Source organism: Peromyscus californicus, unplaced genomic scaffold, assembly GCF_007827085.1.
Source record: "Peromyscus californicus insignis strain IS unplaced genomic scaffold, ASM782708v3 Scaffold_21__1_contigs__length_65335640, whole genome shotgun sequence".
Lineage (NCBI taxonomy): Eukaryota > Metazoa > Chordata > Mammalia > Rodentia > Cricetidae > Peromyscus > Peromyscus californicus.
Genome location: NW_026294514.1, coordinates 55,475,551 through 55,500,872, shown reverse-complemented (window position 1 = coordinate 55,500,872; position 25,322 = coordinate 55,475,551). Strand labels below are relative to the sequence as shown.

The 25,322-nt window shown below is 49.7% G+C and overlaps 1 protein-coding gene across 2 annotated transcripts in view; it reads left to right on the top strand.

Annotated features, from left to right (window-relative positions):
• Positions 1-25,322, top strand: part of Sned1 (sushi, nidogen and EGF like domains 1) — a 62,715-nt gene that overhangs the window by 15,965 nt on the left and 21,428 nt on the right. For both annotated transcript variants that reach the window (XR_008220934.1, XM_052750345.1), the window contains exons 2-19: positions 1,102-1,389; positions 4,392-4,532; positions 5,050-5,212; positions 7,402-7,527; positions 7,862-7,975; positions 10,988-11,101; positions 11,233-11,346; positions 14,667-14,792; positions 15,032-15,136; positions 15,268-15,381; positions 15,928-16,044; positions 17,327-17,443; positions 17,647-17,763; positions 17,917-18,030; positions 18,645-18,818; positions 23,745-23,858; positions 24,493-24,606; positions 24,911-25,024. Coding sequence is in view for 1 of the 2 variants with exons in the window: in XM_052750345.1 (XP_052606305.1) it covers positions 1,102-1,389; positions 4,392-4,532; positions 5,050-5,212; positions 7,402-7,527; positions 7,862-7,975; positions 10,988-11,101; positions 11,233-11,346; positions 14,667-14,792; positions 15,032-15,136; positions 15,268-15,381; positions 15,928-16,044; positions 17,327-17,443; positions 17,647-17,763; positions 17,917-18,030; positions 18,645-18,818; positions 23,745-23,858; positions 24,493-24,606; positions 24,911-25,024 (2,386 nt within the window). In the remaining variant the exon portion in view is untranslated. The remainder of the gene's footprint in view (positions 1-1,101; positions 1,390-4,391; positions 4,533-5,049; positions 5,213-7,401; positions 7,528-7,861; positions 7,976-10,987; positions 11,102-11,232; positions 11,347-14,666; positions 14,793-15,031; positions 15,137-15,267; positions 15,382-15,927; positions 16,045-17,326; positions 17,444-17,646; positions 17,764-17,916; positions 18,031-18,644; positions 18,819-23,744; positions 23,859-24,492; positions 24,607-24,910; positions 25,025-25,322) is intronic.

Here is a 25,322-nt window from a genome sequence, read left to right as displayed (position 1 = left end):
GTCCTTCCACCTCTGTGAGTTTAACGATCTGGAGGCTTTGTATAAATGAGTCGTGCAGTATTTGTCTTTTTATTTCACTCAGCAGGATGCCATTAAGTTTCATCTACATTATCACATGTCAAATGCTTTTCCTTTTAATAACGCCCCATTCTTTGTATGTGCTGTGTCGTCTTGTTTATACATTTGTTCATCAGGAGACACTTGGGTTGCTCCCAGTGTTTAGATATAAACGATGCCATACCATGCTAGTCCAGATCACCTCAGAATGAAGCCCGTGTATGACCGTGTACCATTGCCTAACACCCTATGAGGTCAGAGTTAAAGACAGTCCACCTGACTGCTGTGACAAAATGCCTTACACTGTGCTACTTGGAAGCAACAGGAATTAATGAACAGTCCCAGAGGCTGAGAAGTCCAAGGCACTAGAATCCGTAACTGGTGAAGCCCACCCTCTCGTTCATAGATGGGAGTCCTGCTGTTCTCACACGGCAGAAGGCACTCTGGGTTTCTTTCATAAGGGCATTGATTCCATTCATGAGATCTCTACGCTCATAACTACACCCTCAACTTAAACATTTTAACACATGGCAGGTAGTATTAGCCAAGTCTCAGAGGTGAGAAAACCAGAACGCAGAGAGGCAGGTTAAACTGTCTCAGGTTGCACAGCTAATGAGTTGCAGAGTTGGGGCCAGAGCCTCCTTGACCACCTGGAAGCCCAGACACACACACTCCAACTTGGCCATCACAGCCTTTCCAAGCCATACTGGCTCCTGGGCCCCCTGTTTACTGTCACACATTTGGGTCAATTCAAGAATGTTGACCCACCTCTCCAGAACCCTGGCTAGAGTATGCCTGGGTAGCACCCCAAGTCTGGTATATCAATAGGTCAGAGACTGGCCCCGAGTACACCACCTGCATGAGAGGATAGAACAGGACCACATGGCCCCATTTCAGGGGGCAGGGGCTGTCAGCCAACCTGGGATGCCTGCCTGAGCTGGATCGCTCTTAAAGGATGCTGGGGGTGGGGCAACGGAGATGCCACTGGGCTGACCAGCTTCTAAGGTACCCAGCCTGTACCCATCCTGGCTTTCTGCCTCACAGGTGAACAACAACGGGATCATCTCCTTCCTGAAGGAGGTCTCTCAGTTCACCCCCGTGGCCTTCCCCATCGCCAAAGACCGCTGTGTGGTGGCAGCCTTCTGGGCGGATGTGGACAACCGACGTGCAGGTGACGTCTACTACCGTGAGGCCACTGACCCAGCCATGCTGCAGAGAGCCACAGAGGACATCAGACAGTACTTCCCTGAGCTCCCGGACTTCTCTGCTACCTGGGTTTTTGTGGCCACCTGGTACCGAGTGACCTTCTTTGGAGGCAGCTCCTCTTCCCCCGTGAGTCCAGGTGGCTGTGTGGCCTGGGAGGGTGGCTGTGTGTGGCCTGGGAGGGAGGCTGTGTGGTTGGGACCCTGCCAAGGCAGGCCAGCTATAGGTGGTCTACACCCAAAAAAGAACTCTGGGCTTAAGATCATGTCACTTCTTAAATCACAGGGCCAGGGTGGAGGAGGACAGAGCCTCACCCTTCCAGGCCCAACACAGCACTTCTCATGTGGGAGCTGCACAGGATCCATGGTGCTAGGAGAAGTTCTGTTGGAACGGCTTGGTTCTCTAACAGTTCCAGGGTGGAGCAGCGTGGGGGAGGGTCTGCTCTAGGTGGGATATTTTTTTGGTTGGTTGGTTCTTGTAGGTTTGTTTTGTTAGAGACAGAGACAGAGAGGTGTACACACCCATATCTTCAAGTGTGCAAGCCTATGTATAGGCCAGAGGAAGACACTGGATGTCCTGTTCTGTGTCACTTTCTTCGTTATATCATCTACACAGGAGCAAACAGTAAACTTTGAGCTAGGCTAGCAGCCAACAAAACTCAAGCAATCCTCCTGTCTCCACCACCCCAGCACTGGAATTACAGGCTTATGTGCAGTCATGTCCCAATGTGTCCTAGGGTTGGATGTGCATCTTTACACTTGTGCAGCAAGTACTCGTACAGCTGAACCACTTGCACAACCCTTGATGGAGTAGGGTCCCATGAAACCTAGGTTGGCTTCAAACTCACGATGTAGCTGTGGATGACCCTCAATTCCCGATCCTCTCCCTCTCAGCCTCCAGAGTGCTGGGTCTACAGATACGTGCCACCATACCTGGCTGCTCTGTTTCACTCCCTGATAGTGGTAATCAACTAGATGGAGTGGCTGAGCCCTTTGTGTCTTTGGTGAGTGTGGTTGGCCGATGCTGCCCACCCAGACAGGTACTTTCCAGCACTTACTATACAAAGGCCTATTCTGGATACTAAGCCACATAGAAAGAGGCCCTGAGATGCAAGTGGCCTGTCAAAGCTGTTTATTCACACAATAAGGGCTTTTGTGAGGGCACCTTCTGGGTGGCAGGCAGTGTCCCAAGTACTGGGTGACAACCCTGGAGAGAACCAACAAGACAAGCCCACACTGTGGTGTAGCTAGAGTTTTCCTGCCTGGCCCACAGTCAGGACAAACTCTCTGACCTGCCAGTCCCACAGCTGCTCAGACCCAACCAAGTAAACACAGAGACTTATATTGCTTACAAACTGTATGGCCATACCAGGCTTCTTGCTAACTGTTCTTACAGCTTAAATTAATCCATTTCTGTAAATCTATGCCTTGCCATGTGGCTTGTGGCTTACCGGCATCTTCACATGCTGCTAGTCATGGCGGCGACTGGCAGTGTCTCCCTCCGCCTTCCTGTTATCTCAGTTCTCCTCTCTGTTAGTCCTGTCTATACTTCCTGCCTGGCCACTGGCCAATCAGTGTTTTATTTATTGAACAATCAGAGCAATTTGACATACAGACCATCCCACAGCACTGTGGGGCTTTCCCAGGCCCCTAACAAAGGCAGCAGGCATTGGGGTGTGCTCAGAAGTACAGTCTATTCAGGCAGCACCTGTTGGGGAGGTTCTTCAACACCGTGTGGATAGGGATGCTCTGTGCATCACGTCACCCCACAGCCCCACCACTTTGTGACCGTCACCCTTCCTGCCACCCACTCAAAGCATCATCATTTGTCTGTTGACTGTCTCTCCTGCCAAATTTTATATACGAATGATTCCTGTTCGGCTTTTTCATTGCTGACAATGATTGAAACAAGCTTAGACTGTGAGAGGGGCCCACGTACTACCAGCGCCATTCGAGATCCTGCTGTGACACACATCCCCAGAACAGTCTGCTGCCCTCTCAGAGTGTCCTACAGGTGTCCATTTGGAGGTGCCTGTTCCCTGCACCCCAGATAAGTGCTCTGTCCTCTTCCATCTTTGCTAACACTGCAGGCAAAACAAGGAATGCTTTTTTTTTTGGGTGGGGGGGTGAGACAGGGTTTCTCTGTGTAGTTTCGGTGCCTGTCCTAGACCTCACTCTGTAGACCAGGCTGGCCTCGAACTCACAGAGATCCTCCTGGCTCTGCCTCCCGAGTGCTGGGATTAAAGGTGTGCGCCACCACCACCTGGCCAAGGAATGCTTTTTTAAAATTTAGATATCTCTGGCTTCTACAGATGTTGAATTTTTTTCTCTAGTGTTATTGATATGGCATTATGTGATAATGTACTTATTCATACCTTCTGCCAATTTTTCTTAATACTTAGGGTCCTTTTTTTATTGTTCTAAGTTTTCCTGGATATGAAGGATATCAGCAGTCTTATCGCCATATATTATAAATGCATTTTTTGCTACTGTCTGCCAATCATTTTGATATCACAACACTTTTCCCACTCAGAGGCTTTTGTCTATAAGTATATTGATCTCTCTTTTGGTCTTTGCTATTACTAAATATCACAGAAGTCCTTCTCTGAGATGCAATGTGTACTGCCCAATGTTTTCTTCTAGGACTTCCATGATGTTTAAAACCAGACTTGATTTGGGATTTGTTCTCATGCATGGGGTGAAGCGGGGCAGGAGGCTAGCTTTGCCCTTTTTCAGTTTCCCATGTGTCCAAAGATTATTTCTTCACCCCAATCTGAAATGCTGTTTTGGGGGTTCACCGCTCGGGGATGGTCGTGGAGTTAAAGTCTATGAAAACCATAAAACCTAAGATTAGAAGCTGCTTTTCCTCTTTGTTTTTGTTCTTACCACACAGATTTTGTGGGTTTGACTAAGGGAGGGCACTCCAGCCTCTGCAGGAGCCTGAGCCCCTTGAGGCTGGGGACAGCGTCTGCTCCAGCTGTTCTGGCCTTGTCCCTTAACAGTGGGGTAGGCTGTAGGGATAGACAAAGCCACCATAGTCCTACCTTGCTTGGCTGTCCATTGGAAGGAGACAGGGCTTTTGATGTGGGACAGAGGGTGCAGCCAGCCACAGCTAACCCCCTCTCCTGGCAGGTCAACACGTTCCAAACAGTGCTCATCACCGATGGCCGGTTCTCCTTCACCATCTTCAACTATGAGTCCATCCTGTGGACCACGGGCACACACGCCAGCAGCGGGGGTGACGCTGTCGGCCTGGGAGGCATCGCAGCCCAGGTAAGCCAGAGCAGAAGGTGCCGTGGGGAGGAGGGGTAGGCCGATCTTCACTGTAGCAGATATCGGCTCCCTTCCAGGCCTATGCAGAGATCAGTCTGTGGCAGCCACAGTGACTCTGTGTCCCTCAGGCCTCTTGGTGCCCAGAACCACACAAAATTGCCTCTGGTACCTTTGTCCTTTCCTCCCTGATAAGGGTCTCTGTCCCCAATGTGTCAGGAAGGCTGTGCCCATCCCCGAACCATGCTCTTGCACTCACCTCCGGACCCCAACTTTCTCCTGGGGCGGCACTTCTCTTGGGCCTTAGGTGAGGCCTAGAGGCTGAGTGGGTGAGCGCTGGAAGCTAGGGAGCAGTCCAGCACCCTGCTTGACTGGAGGGACTGCTGAAGTCAACAGCCCCCGACATCTACAGTGTCCTCTCCTTACAAGGCCATCTCTCCACCATCCTTGACTTGGCCATCCTGAGAGAGAACTCAGTGACTGTAAGGAGACCTGCCTCCCTCTCTGCCCCCGCTCCCAGGCAGGTTTCAACGCAGGTGATGGGCACCGTTACTTCAACATCCCTGGGTCACGCACAGCAGACATGGCTGAGGTGGAGACCACCACCAACGTGGGCGTGCCCGGGCGCTGGGCGTTTAGAATCGATGATGCCCAGGTGCGCGTGGGGGGCTGCGGCCATACAAGTAAGAGGCTCAGGGAGGGGAGGGCTGAGGAACCCTGTGGCAGTAGGGGCGGGGCTCAGGGGCTAGAACCTATCCCCCACCTCCCTAAATCCCCACCCACCCTCCCTGCCCCACAGCCCATCCTGTCCCATGCCTCAGGTGACCTGGGTCTTCTGGGGAGAGGAGCAGAGCAGAGTTGCCCCTGCCTCCATCTCAGGGGTGAGGGCGGAGGGGACAGGGACCTCCATAGGCCTTATGGTAGTCACAAGCTAGAGCATAGCATGGTCCTTCTAGTCTAGCAGTATAAGCGGTCAGATGGCCCTGGTGCATACACTCGGGAACCCCAGCTCTACCACCATGTGGCCTCTAGAAGGTACCGCACCCAGAAACACCCTGTTCACCATGCGGAGGTGTCAAAGCCCTGGCTGACTGACTGACCTGCCAATCAGTAGAGACCTCCATCACAAACCCTCCTAAACCTGAGCTGAAGACAGGCCACTGCTAGGACCCACCCCACAAACTTGTTGATCATGTGGTTGAGGCCACAGGACAGGGTGCTTTTCCCTGGCACTGAGTCCCCTGAAGAGAACTCTGCTGGGTGACCACACAGAGCACCAGCAGGTCAGGGAGACCGTCCGGTGAAGGGCAGATGAGGACGAGTGTACTCAGGACATGCAAGGCTGGGGAGGGAGAAGCTGGCACACACTTGACGTGCCGGGTACATAGCAGGCCAGCCTGGGCAACCAAAGTTGAACTCCATGACATCCTGGCTCCAGAGCAGCAAGTGGAACACTTGAGAGGGCAGAACCCAGGCTGGAGAGATGGCTCAGCGGTTGAGAGCACTGGCTGCTCTTCCAGAGGACCCTGGTTCAATTCCCAGCACCCACACGGTGGCTCACAACTGTCTATAACTCCAAGATCTGACACAGACACACATGCAGGCAAAACACCAATGCACATAAAATAAAAATTAAAATTAAATTAAATTTAAAAAGCAGGCAGAACCCCAGGGCAGCCCCAGCCCTGCTCCTGGCCAGCAGTCAGCTCTGACACTAGGACTCTGGACAGTGGCATCTGAAGTGGTCCTGTGGGTGTTGCTTGCAGTGGGGGCTGGGAAGTCAGGTCCCTTGCCAAAGGCTGAGTGTTAGGTTCTGGTTGAGGAGCAAGGGGCACGTGTGGACAAACCACGCTTTTCAAGCTGCTGCAGCTCAGCTGGAGGGGGACTCTCAGAAGAGCGTCCAGCCATCAGGTGCCTTCCCATTTGTGGAGCACCACCCCCAGGTCCATGTGATAAGAAGGCACAGGAAACAGCTGCAGAGATGCCTTGGTACTGTGGTGCCTCTAGGAGCCAGGGATACAGCTATCCTGCTAGCCCAGGAGCAGTTGTGGGGTGTTATATAAACACGAGCTTGCTCAAAAGGGAGGACGGAGGGTGCCTGAGAGGCAGCACCTCACGCCTGGAAGTCTAACTCCTAAGCAAGCCCAGCTCTTCTTGCAGCCATGGCTGCAAGGGGCAGCCACATTTCAAGTAGACCAGGTGAGCACAGTGCTGCTAGATGATCCCAGTTGACAGAAAGGTAAGCTCCCTGATCAGAAGACACCCACAGTCTGAAGGGTGTGGTGATCACTGGTCCTCCCTGGAGTCCTCCTCCAAGTAACAGGCGATTGGAGTCCTTGAGACTTTCTGATCATCTGCCAATTTGTGATTAACCTCTTATTTCAGGAGCTCAGCCGGACCTTATAGAACTGGGTTTGGGGGTTGCTGAGGTCTCAGGGGAACCCCAGGAGGCCTTCCTAAGAGGCCTTTGCCATGATACACACTGGCTGTGACAACGGATGCCAGCTTCTCGCTTTACATGTGAGGAAACCAGGAGGGTGGCTGAGCAGCCCCAGAAGTGCCCGTGGCAGAGGTGGGAAGGATTAAAGAGCTAAAAGAAGGAGCTATGGCATAGGTGACTCCGGCAGGAAGCCAGAGTCAGAACCTAGGACACCAATGATCAGCAATAGACCCTGGTAAGAGAGCTGCCAGGCAAACTGGGCTCCAGCTCGAAGACCCAGAAACTGATCACAAAGATGCTCTGTCACCAATGTCATGGTCACTAAACTGACCCTTTGGTGGAGTGAAGGGAGACATTGCCATTGCAGGTGGCTCTCCTGCCCACATTCTAGATGCAGTGGCATGAGGCTTGGGCTCCTTTCTGTGTCCACAGCCTCTGTGTGCCTGGTCCTGCGTCCGTGCCTCAATGGCGGCAAGTGTATTGATGACTGCGTCACGGGCAATCCCTCCTACACCTGCTCCTGCCTCGCTGGCTTCACAGGGCGGAGATGCCACCTGGGTGAGTCACTGGCACCCGGGTGGGGACAAGGTACCCACTGATTTCCTGCACCCAGTCACTCCGCCACCCACTGGTCATATACCAGGCGAAGGGGAAATACTGCAGGGCTGACAGTGGCCGTGAGGTCCAAGGTCTCTGTCCTCGTGATACAGAAACTGATGGAGGTCAAACGCTATGGTTATGTGGCAGTGGGTGCTGCTGCTGCAGCTCCCAGCCACTCTAAGTTAAGGCCTGTCAGGGTTCGGGGCTTAGTCTGTCCTCCACCCCTACCCAAAGCCCTGGCACTTCCTTCACAGTTTCCTCTACTGAGGCCCCAGCCTGCTCCATGTTTCAGATGTGAACGAGTGTGCTTCCCACCCGTGTCAAAATGGTGGGACCTGCACCCATGGTGTCAACAGCTTCAGCTGCCAGTGCCCAGCCGGCTTCAAGGGACTCACCTGTGAGTCAGGTAGGAACTCACCAACCTCGCGAGCTGCAAAGCGCAAGACACATGGCTAGGGAACAGTGAGACTGAGGACTGCAGGAGGTCTTGGCACCAATGGAGGCAGCCTAGAGAGTTCTGTCTCAAGAGAGTGCAGGAGGAGCCCGAGGTCACAGGGGAGGCCTGTCTGATGGTGTGGGCAGGAGCAAACATGGGTGAGTGTGGCAGACACAGACTTCCTGGCCCTGGCACTAGATCACGGATGGAGCTTTGGAATAGATGAGAGCTCAGGTCCTTCATTGGGCCAGGGTCAGAGTCAGGAGTCTTCTGGGGGTGAGAAAGTGGAGGATTTCTGGAGTAAGGTGGGACAGCTTTGAGATGGGGAAGGGCAAGGCATGTGCTCACAGAGCACAGGCTTTCTACCACACAACCCCCTGGCCCCTGAACCAACTGCTCCTCCCCAGGCTCTCACCGTCTGGGAAGGTGCAGGGTGGGGTCCTGCTGCTTCTCCAGTGCGGCTTCCAGACCACTGGAGCCCTCTGTCTTCACAGTGCAGCTCAGCTAAGGCATTCCCCCATAGATTCGGCCTCCAGTTTTTTGCCGTTCCACTGGTACCTCCTCAGGGCCCTCCTCCTTACCCTGCACGGTCCCTGCAAGCAGACCCTTCCATTCCAGCCTCCAGTCTCACCATGTGGTCTAGTCCAAGGGCTAGTCCAAGGCAGCCCTTGAATGTCAAACACTGTGACCACCACACCCGACCCAGCTCAGCCAAACAGTATCCCTTCCACCCCCATAGAGTTCTGAGTAGTATAGCCATCATTATAAAAACTTACACTAGAGTTGCCATGGGGCTTCTTAAACCCTTTCTACTTGTGACCCCCTTTTGCTAAGGAAATTTTTATGCAATCCCAGAAATGATGAATCATAATGAAATTTATCTTAAAATTATCTGATATACACATAATTTTTTACCCCTTACTAAAGATGAAAGCAGCCAGGAGTGGTGACGAATGTCCTCAAATCCAGCACTTAGGAGGCAGAGGCAGGCAGAGCTTTACAAGCTTGAGGTTAGCCTGGCCTGCATAATGAGTTCCAGGAGAGCCAAGGCTACATTGTGAGACCATTTCTCAAAAAACAAATGAGAGGGGAGAAAAAATGTGAAATCTAATTTGCATGCTAACAAGGTATATGTGCTTGTTTTTACATAAAGAATTAAATTATGGCTGAGTATTTGATACTGCAGGACCCGGGGCATCTTCAATACTTCAGAATTGATGAATATTTTGATTTTATAATCATCAATGATAAGAACACTGTTTCACATAAATGTAGAGTGCAAAATGGCAGAAGCATGTTTAATGCCATCAGAAATTGCTGAAAACAATCCTGATCCCAAGCCAAAATTCATGGCATTTTGGAGATGGCTCAGCAAAGCGCTCGCCACTCAAGCATAAGAACCTGAAATCAATTCCTGGAACCCATCTACAAAATCCAGGTGTGGTAACGGGCACTCATAACCATCCAGGGACAAGTAAGAAGGTGCCTGGGGCTTACTGGCCAGCTATCCTATCTTACCCTATCCAGATCTCTGCGAGTTCAAGGCCAGCTCGCTCTACATAGTGAGTTCCAGGACACCCAGGGCTCTTTAGACAGATCCTGACTCAACAACAACAACAACAAAAAAGTTTTCTCTAATATCATACAATTCAAAGATAATACTGATTTGATACTTCCACGCCAGGGAAGGATAGGAGGGAAGCAGTGAAAGCCTTTGTTTCCATAAGACATTATATTTGCATTAAAGAAGAAAACATCCTATGTATGATAAGAAAACTGTTCTGAAGTGTTTCGGGCAGTGTGCACTGGTCTTGCCCAGCCCGCTGGCATATGCAGAGTGAAGTGTGCATGTTGTGTTCAGAACCAAGGCAGCAGTGAAGCTGTAAGTCCACACAGTGCATACCGCCAAAAACATCCCAGGTTCATTATGCATTCCATTTTGAATTTTTAGTTATGCATTCAGAAGTATTTTAATTTGCAAATTTTTCACAATATCTGATTTCAGGTATGCAACCACCTATGGGATTTGCAATTCGCAGTTTAAGAAGCTAGGATTTAGATTGACTGTGTTCAAATAGCTTCCATATCAATACCTCAGTCTAGAAAAACAATCCTATCAACATTCATGGTCACAAGAAGCTAAGTGTTTAATTTCAGTGCACACACACACACATTTTTACTTGAGAAAACTGTAGTTGAATGACCGTAAGGGGATTGTACACACACACACACACACACACACACACACACACACACACACACAAAGAAACAAGTTTGTGAAAGAAATGAAAAGGAAATTGATTTTTAAGTGCATTAGGTTAATGCATTAGGTACCCTTGATTTCCATTAGGTAAGAAGGCTTTGCAGTGAACCCTCGGCTGTCCATTGTGGACAAGGCCACAGTGCTCCAGCCCAAACCAGAGCCTGGATGGTTGGAACACATTCCAGGCTAAAGAGCTTTTCCCCAGGCAGAGGTTAGGTACTACTTGCTCTCCATATGCATCAGCAGAGCTAGATGTGGCAGACTGTGGAGACCCAGACGGCCTACTGCTCTGTCCACCTGCCAAGGCCCAGGGAGACCCTAAGGGTTGCTACCATGCTGTCCAGGGAGGACTCGGTCTATGAGGTCTGAGAGTGGCCACGGGGGACAGGGGCAGAGTTGGGCAACAGCCGCTCCTTAGCCACTGAGACAGACTGGAAGCCCCAGGTTCCAGAAGCCCTCTTTGGATGTATGGCAGAAGTTGGTCCCATTCTGCCTGACATCCTATCCAGCACACATGCCCTTCCTCCATTCCAGGTTTGCTGAACTAGAACCAATTCATACGGAGCTTTGGGTACCCTTGAAACTGCCCTAGCCAGACCTCCTCCCATTGAGCCTAGATCTGTCAAGGATAAGGCTCAGTATATGTCCTCAGGGACTTCTGCCCATCAGCCCACTACAGTCAGGACTCCAATATCCTGTCTACTCCTCCTTACTTGTAGCCCAGTCTCCATGTGACAACAAAGTGTGTCAAAATGGTGGCCAGTGCCAGGCAGAGAGCAGTTCCGCAACATGTGTGTGCCAGGCTGGGTACACTGGGGCCACCTGTGAGACAGGTGAGTAACCTACACACAGGATGGGGGGGCGCCTATGGGTGGCAGGGAGTGCTTGGGAGGGCTCCCCTCTGGCCAGGTTCAGGATGGTCCCAGTCTGGCTTAAGCTAATCCCCCATCTTTTCGGCCCCCAGATGTGGATGAATGCAGCTCTGACCCATGCCTGAATGGCGGATCCTGTGTTGACCTGGTTGGAAACTACAGCTGTATTTGTGTGGAGCCCTTCGAGGGACCTCGATGTGAGACAGGTAGCTGCCACTTGGTCCTCTACAGTGACTGTAACTTGTGCAGTGGCTCTCACTTCAGCCACGCCCCTTTCCTGCCTCACTTCCTGCCCCCCCCCCCCCCCCAGCCGCCTTCCCATTTACTTTCCAGCCCTTCCAGAGCCACCAGCTGGAGAGAACAGGGAACAGCTGGGCTGGGCGGGTCTTCTCCTTTCTAGGCATTGGTTTCCATCTGTAACATCAGGGACAGGTGACAACCTTCTCAAGTCTGGTTTGTTTGTTTTTTTTTTTCAACTCAAAGGATTCTAGGCTTTTTACTCATAAATAAAAGTAACCCATTTTTTAAAACATAAGTCAGCAGAAGAAAAGAATGTTTCACTTCTAGAGAAGAGCTACAATAGATGCTCACTAGGAGCCATGCAGGCTGGAAAGGAAAAACCATCAGTCTAGTGGTACAGACCACATAGAACTACATTCCAGAGCCAAGGGGAAATAAAGACCCTGCTCGCATAAGCATCCAGCAACACACCTTTCTCATGAAAGGTGTTAAAGGAGCCGGGTGGTGGTGGCATACACCTTTAATCCCAGCCAAATCTCTGAGTAAGAGGCTAGCCTGGTCTATAGAGCGAGTTCCAGGACAGTCAAAGCTACACAGAGAAACCCTGTCTTGAAAAACAAAACAAAAAAAAAAAAAAAAGAAAAAAAGTGTTAAAGGAAATTCTTTAGACAGAGAAAAATGGTCTAAGACAAAAATATAGAGCTATACAGAAGAACAAAATGTGAGAAATGTCCAATGTGTGGGCCAAAGTTCTGAATCTCTTTTAAAATATTTCAAACAAAATAATTTTTATTTTTAAATTGAAGCAATTTGTCATAGGGATTATAACATATGGGGGGGAAATGTATGGCACTAATGTAAACTTTTTGTCAGACAAATCTTTTTCTGAAGAGTCAAATGGTGTCTGTCACAACTACCAAGCCCCTCCCTCTATTGTGACATGAACGTAGCAACCACACAACAGTTCGGAGCTGAGTGCAAGGCAGTGAGTGTGTCCGTGTTGCTAGTTTTTCAAAGAACTGTGGCATGCATGTGCCCCTCCTTATACACACACACACACACACACACACACACACACACACACACACACACATACACATACACACACACACATTTAAAAATAAACCAAAATTAAGAAACTCCAATGAGTTATGGATGTTTGCCACCCCCCAAGTTGGGCATCTGATTCAAGCATTTTAAAACAATGCTATTTGTAACAGCTCCCCTGAATGTTGGAAGGATTGGATACAAATCTAACAAAATATGTATACAATTTTACAAAAAGTGATAAGAGAACCAAAGATCTAAGCAAATGGACAGAAATACATGTTCATAAAGGAGAAGACTCGGCATAGTAACTATGTCTCTTCCCAAACTGATTCATAGATTTAATGTAATTTCAAGCAGAATCCCAGTGGGATGTTTTTGTACATATAGACTAGCTGGTTCTATATTAATATGGGAAAGAAAAGGAACTTGAGTGTCCAAACAATTTTGAAAAAGAATAATTGTTGTGGAATCACACTACTGGATATTAAGACTTACTATAAAGTTATAGTGATGTAGAATATGTATTATTGGCAAGGAGACACCACACTCAAATCAATGGGACAGAGAGAGAATCTATAATTACATCCTGAATACCAAGTCAAGTCCTGGCACATCCAAGACAAGTACCTCACCACTAAGCTGTACCCATAGTCCTCATTTTTTTCTGAGTTGGAGTTTTGTTGTGTTACCCAGGCTAGTCTTGAACTTGCCATCCTCCTCCCTCAGATTCCCAAGTACCCAGGACTGTAGGCATACACCATCTTTTTTTTTTTTTTTTTTTTTTTTTGGTTTTTCGAGACAGAGTTTCTCTGTGTAGCTTTGCGCCTTTCCTAGAACTCACTCTCTAGACCAGGCTGGCCTCAAACTCGCAGAGATCCGCCTGGCTCTGGCTCCCCAGTGCTGGGATTAAAGGCGTGCACCACCACTGCCCGGTGGCATACACCGTCTTGCTGGACATTTCCATAAAGGCAATTCAGGAGAAAGGATACTTTGTCTACCAAATTGGGATAATTCAATATCCTCATTTAAAAAAAAAAAAAAGAAGAACCTCAAACCTTACAAAAATTAATTCAAAATGGATCTTGAATCCATATGGAAAGTGCAAAACTAATATTTTTAGGGAAAAAAAGGAACAGAAATTAAACTTTGTGATCTGGTCTTCAACAAAGTGTTCCTAGATAAGACAGCAAAAATAAAGAGAAAATTTGATTCTTTGCCCAAATTTAAAAGTTTTGCTCTGTTAAAGGCATAGTTAAAAGATGGACAAGGAGGGCTGGAGAGATGGCTCAGAGGTTAAGAGCACTGACTGCTCTTCCAGAGGTCCTGAGTTCAATTCCCAGCAACCACATGGTGGCTCACAACCATCTGTAATGAGAGCTGGTACCTTCTTCTGTATACATAATAAATAAATAAATCTTTAAAAAAAAAAAAAAAAAAAAAAAAAAAAAAAAAAAAAAAAAAAAAGATGGACAAGGTGAGTTCCAGACTGGACGATGGTGGTGAGACTCCTGTCTGGCAAAGGACTTGATATATGATGGATTCTCCAAACTCAAAGCAGGACAATCCAGTTAAGACCAACTGAAAAACAGGCGAAACACTTAGACATCTAGGCACAAAACATATGTGGAGGTACGTGAGCAGATGAATATTCCTGACATTACCTTCAGCCACTAGTGAGATATCACCACAAACTTAGTACAGTAGCACAAAAATACCAACCTGGTGTGGGCAGTTGTCTCCTGTGCCAACACGTTCGAGGCTACTTCCCACTGTCTCTTCTATCAGGTTCAGTGTAACTGGATTTATGTTGACGTCTTTGATCCACTTGGACATGAGTTTTGCAGAGCACATATTTTTTTCCGAATAGTCATGAAGTGTCATTACGACTGGCCATGTTGTGGGCCATAATATAAGGCCCAGTGACTTAAAGCCACAACAGCTAAACTAGTAATCATTGGAAAGTCTTCACTATTTACCAACAGGAATGTCTGATCAGCGATGTATGGAAGCTCTGGGTGGTCTTTCAGCGTTGATTTTTGTGTCCCAAGAAAGGAGCCTGGGCCAGGCTGGCTCCCAGAAGATAGGCATCTGACTTGAATGCCCCTTGGCACTGAGAACAGCTGTGGGAACTCACAGGGGGCCAGCTTCTCCTCCATATCCAGCAGCCATGCCTGCTCTTGCCCCGGAATTTTCATCTCTCTCAAGTGGCTGCTATTAACCACTGACTTTCTTGCAGAAAGCTACCTGGTGCCTTCCCCCTGCCTCTCCAACCCCTGCCAGAATGGGGGCACCTGTGTGGATGCGGATCCAGGATACGTGTGCGAATGCCCTGAAGGCTTTATGGGCTTGGACTGCAGAGAGAGTACGTCAGGACTACTGGGGCTGTGTCCCAGGACTGGGGCAAGAGAAGGGGGAGTGAGATGCCTATAGCAGCAGAGTTGAGGAGGGTCCTCCCTTGGGTTGTACATGCAGGAAACCCCATGAGACAAAATGTTTGAGTGTGTGTGTGCTTGGCAGTTTTGTGGGAGGGTAGCCAGGATTGACCGAGGTTAAAAGAGAGAAGTTTTCGCCCATGGAAGCTTCTCCCCTATCCCCACACAGGAATCCTCAATGACTGCGAGTGCCGGAATGGAGGCAGATGCCTGGGTGCCAACACCACCCTCTGCCAGTGTCCTCCAGGCTTCTTTGGGCTCCTTTGTGAATTTGGTAGGTTTCCTGCCTGGTCCCTGGATATCATTACCAGGGTCACTGGGTCTTAGAGGTGGGGGGCACCTTCGTCAAGAAGACAAGGTCCTCAGGAAGATGAGTGGGCACTAAAGGAGCTTCTTGCTTCACAGAAGTCACAGCCACGCCCTGCAACATGAACACACAGTGTCCAGACGGAGGCTACTGCATGGAGTATGGCGGGAGCTACCTATGCGTCTGCCACACAGACCACAACATCAGCCACTGTGAGTGGCTAGGGACAGGCCACCAGGGATCCTGGACAGTGGTCTAGCAGGAGAAGGTGCAGGTGATGCCGCAGAGCCAGGGTTAATGGAAGAACCTGCAGGTGTGGGAGGCTCTGGCAAACTTCACTTGCCATTGTTACAGGGGTCTCCTTCACTCCCTGAGGGAAAACATTTGGACAAAGATAAAGCACCATAAGCTATCTTCCCTCAGGCCTTAATGCATACACGATTTTGTGTGACTGATGCATTTACTACCTAGTGTAAAGGCACTGATCAGTTAACTGGTGTGTAATTATACAGATGATGATCTGGCAGTACCACAGGTCAAAGCTACCTTGTTGGAGAGGAAGCTTGAATGTTGCTAAAATCAAAGAGTAGGAGAAACGCCGGGGGGGGGGGGGGGGGGGGGTGAGGCCTTAGGCCAAGGTGAGCAATCCAGATGCAAGCAGAGTGTATTTTAAGTGGCCTTGGTTTCAGTCAGAAGGGATGTCAAGGTGACCCTGGCAGGCAGGTGCTCCAGGACAGCATTTCCCCTCTTCCCCCCAGCTCTACCATCACCCTGCGACTCCGACCCTTGCTTTAATGGAGGTTCCTGTGAAGCCCACGACGACTCCTACACGTGCGAGTGCCCACGGGGATTCCACGGCAGGCACTGCGAGAAAGGTGACGTGGACCAGAGAGGGAAATGGGGCGAGGGATGGGGCGGGGTGAGCTCTGGAGCGCAGCTGGGGGCGGGGCGGGGCGGGGCGGGGGCGGGGCGTGCGCCTTCCCTGTCTCCGCCGTCAGCACCACGGAGAGCTCCCAGCCGGCAAGCCCACAGCTAGCTGTCTGTGTGCCTTCTCTCTTTCATCAGATACTCTTTCTCTCCCGAGCTCTTCTTAGGCTCTTTGCGCCGCACATCTACAGCAGCAAGTACCTCGCCATTTCCGACAGTTATTTTCGTCACTTTTGTCACTGGTCTTCATGCCTCAAGAGGCTTCTTTTTTTCCTCAGTATTTTTCCAAATAGATTTTAGAATGATTATATTGAACTTAAATTTTTTCATTCCGATTTTGTTAGATTTAGTTTAACACAGAGAATGCAGACATTTTACAGCATTTAGCTACTTAGGATTTAAGTATTCTTCCATGATGCATTCCAGTCTCCACCAGTACCCCCCAGGATTATCCCTTTCATGCAATAACACACACTCTCACAAGCCAAGCATCTCAGGCATACCCTTGACTGAAGGCCTTTGTAAGCTGACTCAGGACTCTGGGCACCCCACAGCCTGGCTATTCAGGATAGCCAAGACCACAGTGGATTTATGAGGAGCCCCCACACACACATCGCTTCTCCGGCTGTGTATCACATGCCCCAGAGCAGGTTTCTGACATGCTGTGAGGATACTCACAGCATTCTCTGTCCCTGAAGCAGCATAGAGAGCTGCTAAAGAGAAGGTCTTCTGCATGGTTATCCCTGAAATCCCATACAGGGCCCTTCCAGAACCTGCTCCAAGAGGGCCTTAAGGGAGACCCGTGCATTTGCTAAGATGGCATAGGAATGATAGGGCAGGGACACCGGGCCCTGTAAGCCTGGCTTGGAGAGGGTATGGTCTCTGGGAAGGATATCCTGTAGAGCTATGAAGCTATCTGTAGCTGGGAGGTCTAGAGCAGATTCTGGAAGGGCACTGTGTGTATGTGTGTTGTGACTTGGGGCTCAATTCTCCATCAAGGAGATAACTGGCAGGTTCAGGGCCTATAGCCTGTGAGCCCCACTCACCCTTTGCTTGTGCCTGGCTGATCTAGCTCCTGCTATGTTGGGCCTTGTGGAACAGCTGAGAAGCAGGTTTGACTTCAGGCCCATCCAGTACCAAAGGACTGAAAAGGCAGAGCATGGTAACAAGGATTCTGCAGCACTAGGAAGGTGGCCCATGTTCACCGTATCTCTCTGTCTTTGCACACAGCCCGGCCGCACCTCTGCAGCTCCGGGCCCTGCCGGAATGGGGGCACGTGCAAAGAGACAGGCAATGAGTACCACTGCACCTGCCCTTATCGCTTCACTGGGAGACACTGTGAGATTGGTGCGGCCCCAGGGCAGGGGTGGGTGGTGAGGGACATGCTCTGAGCTAGGGCTGAGCCAGCCAGAATCTAGCTGCCCAAGCCCTGACCACCATGCACTTGCCTCTCAGGAACACCTTCATGAAGGTCTTGTTTCTGGGATGGTGGGCACATGGAGAGGTTGATGTCTATGATACGTGACTCTGATGGTGTCTTCTGCTTTCAGGAAAGCCAGACTCCTGTGCCTCTGGCCCCTGTCACAATGGTGGCACTTGCTTTCACTACATTGGCAAATACAAGTGTGACTGTCCTCCAGGCTTCTCTGGGCGACACTGCGAGATAGGTATGGTGGGAGCAGCCAGGGATACTCTCCTGAGCACATGTGAAAACTGGATCAAGAGGCAGAGCTGGGCTGGCAGGGGTGAGAGGTGGTCTAAGTACAACACAGAGGACCTCAAGAGAAACACGGCGAAAGGGGTCTTCTGTGTTCTTGCAGCCCCCTCGCCCTGCTTCCGGAGCCCATGTCTGAATGGGGGTACCTGTGAGGATCTAGGAGCAGATTTCTTCTGCCACTGCCAGCCAGGGTATACAGGACACCGGTGTCAGGCAGGTGAGAGCCAGGTGGGTGGGCTGGCAGCATGGCATCTTTTCTGGATCCCCTAGGAGCTGGGCAGGGAAGGGATAGGGTCCTAGTTATTTTTCTGCTGCTGTAACAAAGCACCAAGACCAAGGCAACTTATAGAAGAGTTTTTTGGGAGCTTACAGTTCCCAGGGTGCCATGACCATGACCATCATGGTAGTGAGCAGGGCAGCAGGCAGACATGGTGCTGGAGCAGTAGCTAAGAGCTCACATCCTGATATACAAGCATGAGGCAGAAAGAGAAAGCCAACTGGGAATGGCATTGGCTTTTGAAACCTCAAAGCCTGCCTCCAGTGATACAAACTCCATAATCCTAATCCTACCCAAAACAGTTCCACCAACTGGGGACCAAGTATTCAAATATATGGGTTTATGGGGGACATTCTCTTTCAAACCACTGTGGGAAAGGGAAAATCAGTGTTTGAGGTGCCACCCCCAGAAGCCATTGTAAATGGAGTTTTCCCGTCCTGATCCTGTCCCCTCGAGCAGGTGGTGTAGAAGCCAGGCCTCTCTGGTCACGTGGAAGAATATATTAGACTAAGTGGGTGCCCTGACACTCAGGAACTGCTGATGTTCTCTTGCAGAGGTGGACTGTGGTCGCCCTGAGGAGGTGAAACATGCTACCCTGCACTTCAATGGCACTCACATGGGCTCAGTGGCCCTGTACACATGTGACCGTGGCTTCAGTCTGAGCGCCCTCAGCCATATTCGTATCTGCCAGCCACAAGGTGTCTGGAGCCAGCCTCCCCAGTGCATTGGTGATTCTGTGGGCCCTCAGGGATGGGTGGGCAGGGCCAACATCTTTTTCTCACAGCCATAGGAAGTTGGGACAGAGCCTGCACACAAGCCCCTCCCCCATCTCCTCTCTGTAAATGGAGGCTATGCATCCTGTGGTGACAAGGGGGATTGCTATCAGCTTTGTTCTGGGCTATTCCTATTTAGAGCGTCCTTGTCCTCAGAGCAACCAAGAACAGATCAGGCAGCTGCAGACCCACACTGCAGATAAAACAGCTGAGGCCAAGACTTAATCAAAGTGCAGGGTCCTAAAGAAGCAGATCTCAGTTCAGGTCTCCACCCAGACCTGTGGAATCAAGCTGCATTTAAACAAAACCCTAGCCCCCACATAAGCATTGGAGGAGTGCTGTTCCAGATAGCATCCTCTCCAGGGTCCCAGTCATTGCTCTGTCCTGGAGACAGGGTCCTTCTGACCAAAACCCTAGATCTGGGAAGCTCTTACCAAGGCTGCAAGTGCATAGAATGGAGCCTGTATATGCAGCTCTGCCATCAGGAACTGTGTTATCGTAACACAGTTCTCACGAAACATACACAGGGACAGCACCTACAAGAATTGCCATTTCCCAAATGCCTGGAGAAGCCCATCCCACTGTGTGGGCCCACCAGAATAAAGAGTTCTGAAGAGGAACACCTGGCCTCGGTGAGGCATCTATCCTCTACTCCTGCCCTCCCAAGCCCAAGTTCCTGCATGGTGCTCAGGAGAATGCCTCTCTCAGTTCCTCTTCTCCTCAACATGTTGCCAGGCACAGAGGAGGAGGCTCCAGCAAGGAAGAAAGCTCCTGGAAGCACAGCCCCCAAAAGCAGTGATGGGTGTCCATATAGCAGCTACCATTGGAGACAGAAATAGAGAAGATGGCCAATCAGCACAAAAGGATATTTGTCTACTATACACATTTTATGTTGCACCATTTATCGTGACAGTATGCAAAAGTTAATATGGCATTGGCCGTGTACAAGGGGATCAGTAAACCATGCTTTAAAGCAAGTAGAAAGAGGAGACTTTAAACCACAATAGTTGAAATAATCGGCATAATTTATAAGTGGATATTGATGAAGAATAATTCGGTGAGTTGGAAGACAGTTGGGAGAGCCTCCCCAGAAAGAAGAGGAACAGGCTGTGCACAAAAGAAAGTATAGAGCCTGGAGGGGAGCAGCAGCACCAAGCCTGAGACATAAGAATATCATGGGATAACAGCAAATCCTTGACTAGCCAGGGGGACAGCACGGTGAAGGACTCAGAGGCATCACACTTCCCAACAACAAACGTCAGAGGGGAGAGAGCAAGTTCTTTCCAGATGCACTTGGGTGAAGGTCAGACAGTGTCCCTGGCTGAACTGTAATGGTAAATACCATGAGACCCATAGGATCACACCTGTTAACCTGTCAGAGCTGAGGATCCAGAATTTCATGCATCCTTTCCTGTGTGAGAAAGGCTGCTAGCACTTTTATCTCAGGGCAGAGACCCACCATGAGCAGGGGGTGGTAGGGCAGGGGAAATAGGCCACAAAGCAGAGGAAATCCTGTAGGTCATGCACAGCGGAGTGATGGCAGAGACACTGAAATCACAGCGCAGAGGAAATCCTGTAGGTCATGCACAGCGGAGCGATGGCAGAGACGCCGAAGTCACATCGCAAGTCCTCACACAGCCACCATTTCCCACCCACAGGACCTGCCACATGCCTGTGAAACCAGGGGCAGGTCTGAAGGTTAGACATCCCACTCTCCCACAAGGCTAAGATCTGAAATCCAGCAGGAGAGGCCTGCTCCAGCCCTCAAGAATTTAAAACTAGCCCCCAGTCAGCCCCCAGCAACAGTACTGACCCAGTAACATCAGAGGCCAGCAGGTCAGTCAGGCTTCAGGGCAGAGAACAGAGCTTTTCAGCTCAGGGAAGCAATGTCCCCCTTTGGTCTGTACTGTATTTGTTTACACTGTGCCTGAGGACCAAGAAATTACAACAGGAAAGGCACAAAGCTACACAGAGAAACCCTGTCTCGAAAAACCAAAAAAAAAAAAAAAGATGGTATTTTTCCTCAGTCGGATTAAGGGCATGCATGAAAACTCTACAGCTAACAAAGGTTAATGGTAGAAGACTGCCTGGCACTGGGAAAGGCCACTCCACTCCACCACTGCTTTCCCACGTTGCCCCGGAGGTCCTGGACGCTGCTAAGGTGAGACCCTGCAGCAGAAGGCACAGCCGTCATAAAGGGAGGGAGTTGTGGAGATGTCAGCTGTGTGCACAGAAAACCCTAAGCGGATTCTACAAAAGAAGCTGCTGACGTGACCCATTGTAGCTTGAGTTTTCCTGACTGGCCCACAGTCAGGACAAATCTCTGACATCCGCCAGTCCCACAGCCACTCAAACCCGACCAAGTAAACACAGAGACTTATATTGGTTTTAAACTGTATGGCCATGACAGGCTTTTTGTTAACTGTTCTTACAGTTTAAATTAATCCATTTCCATTAATCTATACCTTGTCACATGGCTCGTGGCTTACCGGCATCTTCACATGCTGTTTCTCATCATGGCGGCTGGCAGTGTCTCTCTCACCCAGCTTTTTGTTTTCTTAATTTTTTTTTTGTTAGTCTTGCCTATACTTCCTGCCTGGCCACTGACCAATCAGTGCTTTATTCATTGACCAATCAACAACACATTTAACATACAGACCATCCCACAGCAACCCATGGGTGAAAGAGATCACAGGAGATGAGGCAAAGGGCAGGACAACTGAGCTCCCACAGTCCCGCCGGGAACACTTGGGAAGTGCGGTAGAATGGTACTGTGCACCACAGCGCCAGAGCCATAACTTCTGTGTGGGTGAGAAGAACTATGTAAAAGCTAAAACTAAAAACTGCCAAGAAAGCATATGGGAAAATATCCCTGACAGCTGGGAAAACATGAAAAGTATGATATTTGTTTCCAGTCACTACAAACAGTGATGGATTCCAGGTGGACCAGAGACTTAAAGGGTAATTTTTGTATGGGAAATATAGGTACACATCTTTTTTTCTTGAGTGCAGAAAGATTCCTTAGGCCACAAAAATACTATGAAAGAAATAAATAGACAAATTTGGGTGTATAAAAATTAGGAACTTAAAACTTTAAAGTAGTGAAATCAAAGCTAGAAATTGAGAAGGTGTGTATGTGTGAATATACATAGATCAGTAAGTGTCCAGAGAGCAAGAGGGTGTGTGTGTGACTATACATAGATCAGTAAGTGTCCAGAGAGAGAGAGAGAGAGAACACTGATTCAAGACTACTTGGAGAAGACCAAGGAACCAATATGGAAAGAATAAGCCTAAGAGGAAAATAGACAAAACACACTTCACGGAAGAAGAACTGTATGAGGCCAACAAACATGAAAATGAGCATTTTACTTCACAGTAATCAGGGAAATGCAAATGTACGAATCAATCAGCTCGATGCATTTAGCTGGCCACATTTCAGAAGTTTGGAATCCTATTGGTGAGAACACGGACAACAGACTTTCTTATCACTCGGTAGAAGGACTATAAGTTGCCAAAAGGGCTTGGAAACGATTTGGCAATTTGCTTGTTGACTTAACTACCACTGCAGGCTATGTCTTAACAATCCCATTTCCCAGTAAACCTAAGAAACTCACCTATCTACTCCAGGATATCCGGAGAACCTCTACAGCAGCAGTTTTTGTAGTTACCAAAAGAAAAAAGAAAAAATCTAGAATCAACACAAGTGCTCACCACATAAGAAAGGATGAAACATGATGTAAGCAACTACGGAGTATTAAACAGCTGTGAATGTGGTGAACCACAGGGACCCACAACAGTATGGCAGTCTCCTACTGATGAAATGTCAAGTGAGGAAGAACACCCATCGTGGCACCCTGTCAATAAAGTTCAGAAGCAACGAAAACAAAGCCATGTCTTCTTTAGGCAATTCAAAACATTTCAAGAATGAATTTTAGGGCTGGGAATGGTGGCACATGTCTTTAGTCTCAATACTCCAGAGATAGGAGCAGAAGGATCTCTATGAGTTCAAGGTCAGCCTAGTTTACAAAAAGAGTTACAGGCTAGCCATGGCTACATAGTGAAATCCTGTCTCCCAAAAGTAATTTAAAAAATAAGTTTCAAGAGACAGAGAAATGATAGACACAGGTGTTGGGTGTCATACAGAGGGGAGGGACCTGTAAGCCAGTGGGTAGATACACCACTCTGGCTTCTGGTTCCAGCACTGTCAGCCAATGCCATTTATTTAGTCCTTTTTTAAAATAACTTTTAGATTCCTATATTTTATGTATATGAGTGTTTTGCCTGCATTTACGTATGTACACCATGTGTTTAACTGAGGAGGCAAAAAGGGCATTGGATCCTCTGGAACTGGAGTTACAGAGCCACCATATGGGTGCTGGGAATCAGACCTGGGTCCTCTGCTAGAGCAATAAATGTCCTTAAGCACTGAGGCATCTCTCCAGCCCCCACATTTATTTACTTCTTAAGTGTGAAATTAGACTTTTCTCAAACTGAACATTCAAATTCAGGAGCACAACTTCCCGTTTAAAAGAAGCATATGGTGAACATTTTAAAGCTGCAGATTGCCTCCCACAAACATACTAGTTTTATATGTGTGTGCTAGATACAGAACTAGCAAGGTCAGACATCAGGCGTTTCCTGCCACACCTTGGTGGCTGTGGGTCCAGAGGAGTCTTCAGAGAGACTCTTCAGTGGTTCAGAAGCAACTGCAGCCACTTTGTAGATAGGAGCCAGGCATGAGACCTCCATGAATAACCCTGATTTGGCCTCTGAGTATCGAGGAGTATTGTAAACTTGCTCAGAACCTCAGAGATACTTGACATCCATTTGCATATAGGTTAATACGGCCACCTTGCTTTGTTCTTGGGAATCTCTCCTTAGAGGTAGATGAGTGCCAGTCTCAGCCATGCCTGCATGGCGGCTCATGCCAGGACCTCAATGCCGGTTACCAGTGCCTCTGCAGCCCAGGGTACGAAGGAGTCCATTGTGAGCTAGGTAAGAGGTCTGCTTAAAGCAACGGGGCTCCCCGGGGCCACCTTGTTCTATCACTTCTTCCCTGGGACAGAGCTCTATCTAAATAACCATCCCGTTCCCTGCTTGTTGTCTTAGGGCCATTCTGATGGCCAGGATAGATTTTAAAAGCTCTCTGTCCCCGCCTGCCCTGGGAACTGAGAGCTCATCTGAAAACTACTGGCCTAGCAATCAGACTCGGGCCTGGGGATGGGGCAGAGAAGATGGGCAGGTCACAATCCTTGATACCTGCGGAGAGCAGAGGCCTGACCAATACCTGACAGGGTGAGACCTGCATCCCTTGTGGCTGTGTGAAGCTCTGAGCCCCAAAACAGAGACTGGCTTCTGGAAGGGAAAAGCCCAGGAGCGGTTTCCAGCTGTAATGCTAGAGAGCATTCAAGCCTGGAGTACAGAAGCAGTGACAGGGATGGCAGGGTGCTTTGCTGGAAATGGGCAGGATACCAGCCAAGGAGGAACCAGTGTAGGCAACAGAAGGAAGACTGTAGTCCAGGGTCCAGACCCCAGGGATGGAGGCCTCGGGGTCATCAGGGAGCAATTGGAATCCTGGGGACATGCAGGGAGCTCCAGTATGAGCCAGTCCTGTCCCCTGTCTCTGCAGAGACAGACGAGTGCCAAGCGCAGCCCTGCAGAAATGGAGGCTCCTGTAGGGACCTGCCCAGGGCTTTCATCTGCCAGTGCCCTGAAGGTTTCAGTGGAGTCCACTGTGAAACAGGTAGGGCTCTTTCAGGTGGGTCCCACAGAACCAGGGCTGCTGGGAGATCAGAGGGAAGCCAGGAGCCATCCTCTTGCTGGACAAGCCACCCAGGGAAAGAAAACCCCCAAGGCTGTGGTGACCTGGAGGGAGGAAGGAAACTGGGCGGGGGGGTCCCTGAGAGCCCCTCCTACCCACAGGTGCGCCATACCCCTCTCCTGGCCATTGCTCCTTGCCTCCCCCTATCCCTTCTTCCCGCTGTCCTCTCCTCCCTCCCCCAGAGTCCCTCCCTGCAGCTCGGGCCAACCCTTTGGGTGTTCTCCAGAGGTGGACGCCTGTGCCTCCAGCCCCTGCCAGCACGGAGGCCGGTGTGAGGACGGTGGTGGGGCCTACCTGTGCGTGTGTCCAGAGGGCTTCTTTGGCTACCACTGCGAGACAGGTAGGATCTCAGGCCTACCTGCTCACCGAGGGCCCTTCCCTGGCCCTCTCATCTCCTTGGTAGCCAGCCCTATTTGCCACCTCCACCTTCCTCCACTCCCAGGAACACATGCTCAGTCCATAGCTCCACATCTACCTTGACTGGCTCTGCTGTCCCTAGGCAGGCTGAGCCTGCAGCCCCAGAGCCCTGTGCTCAGCGTCCTCTCTGTGGAGAACCCTTTCAGCTATTAGCATATGGTAGGTCCCTCCACCAGGCCTTTCCTGGCGCTGGTAGTGGTGGCAGTTTATCCCTGCTCATC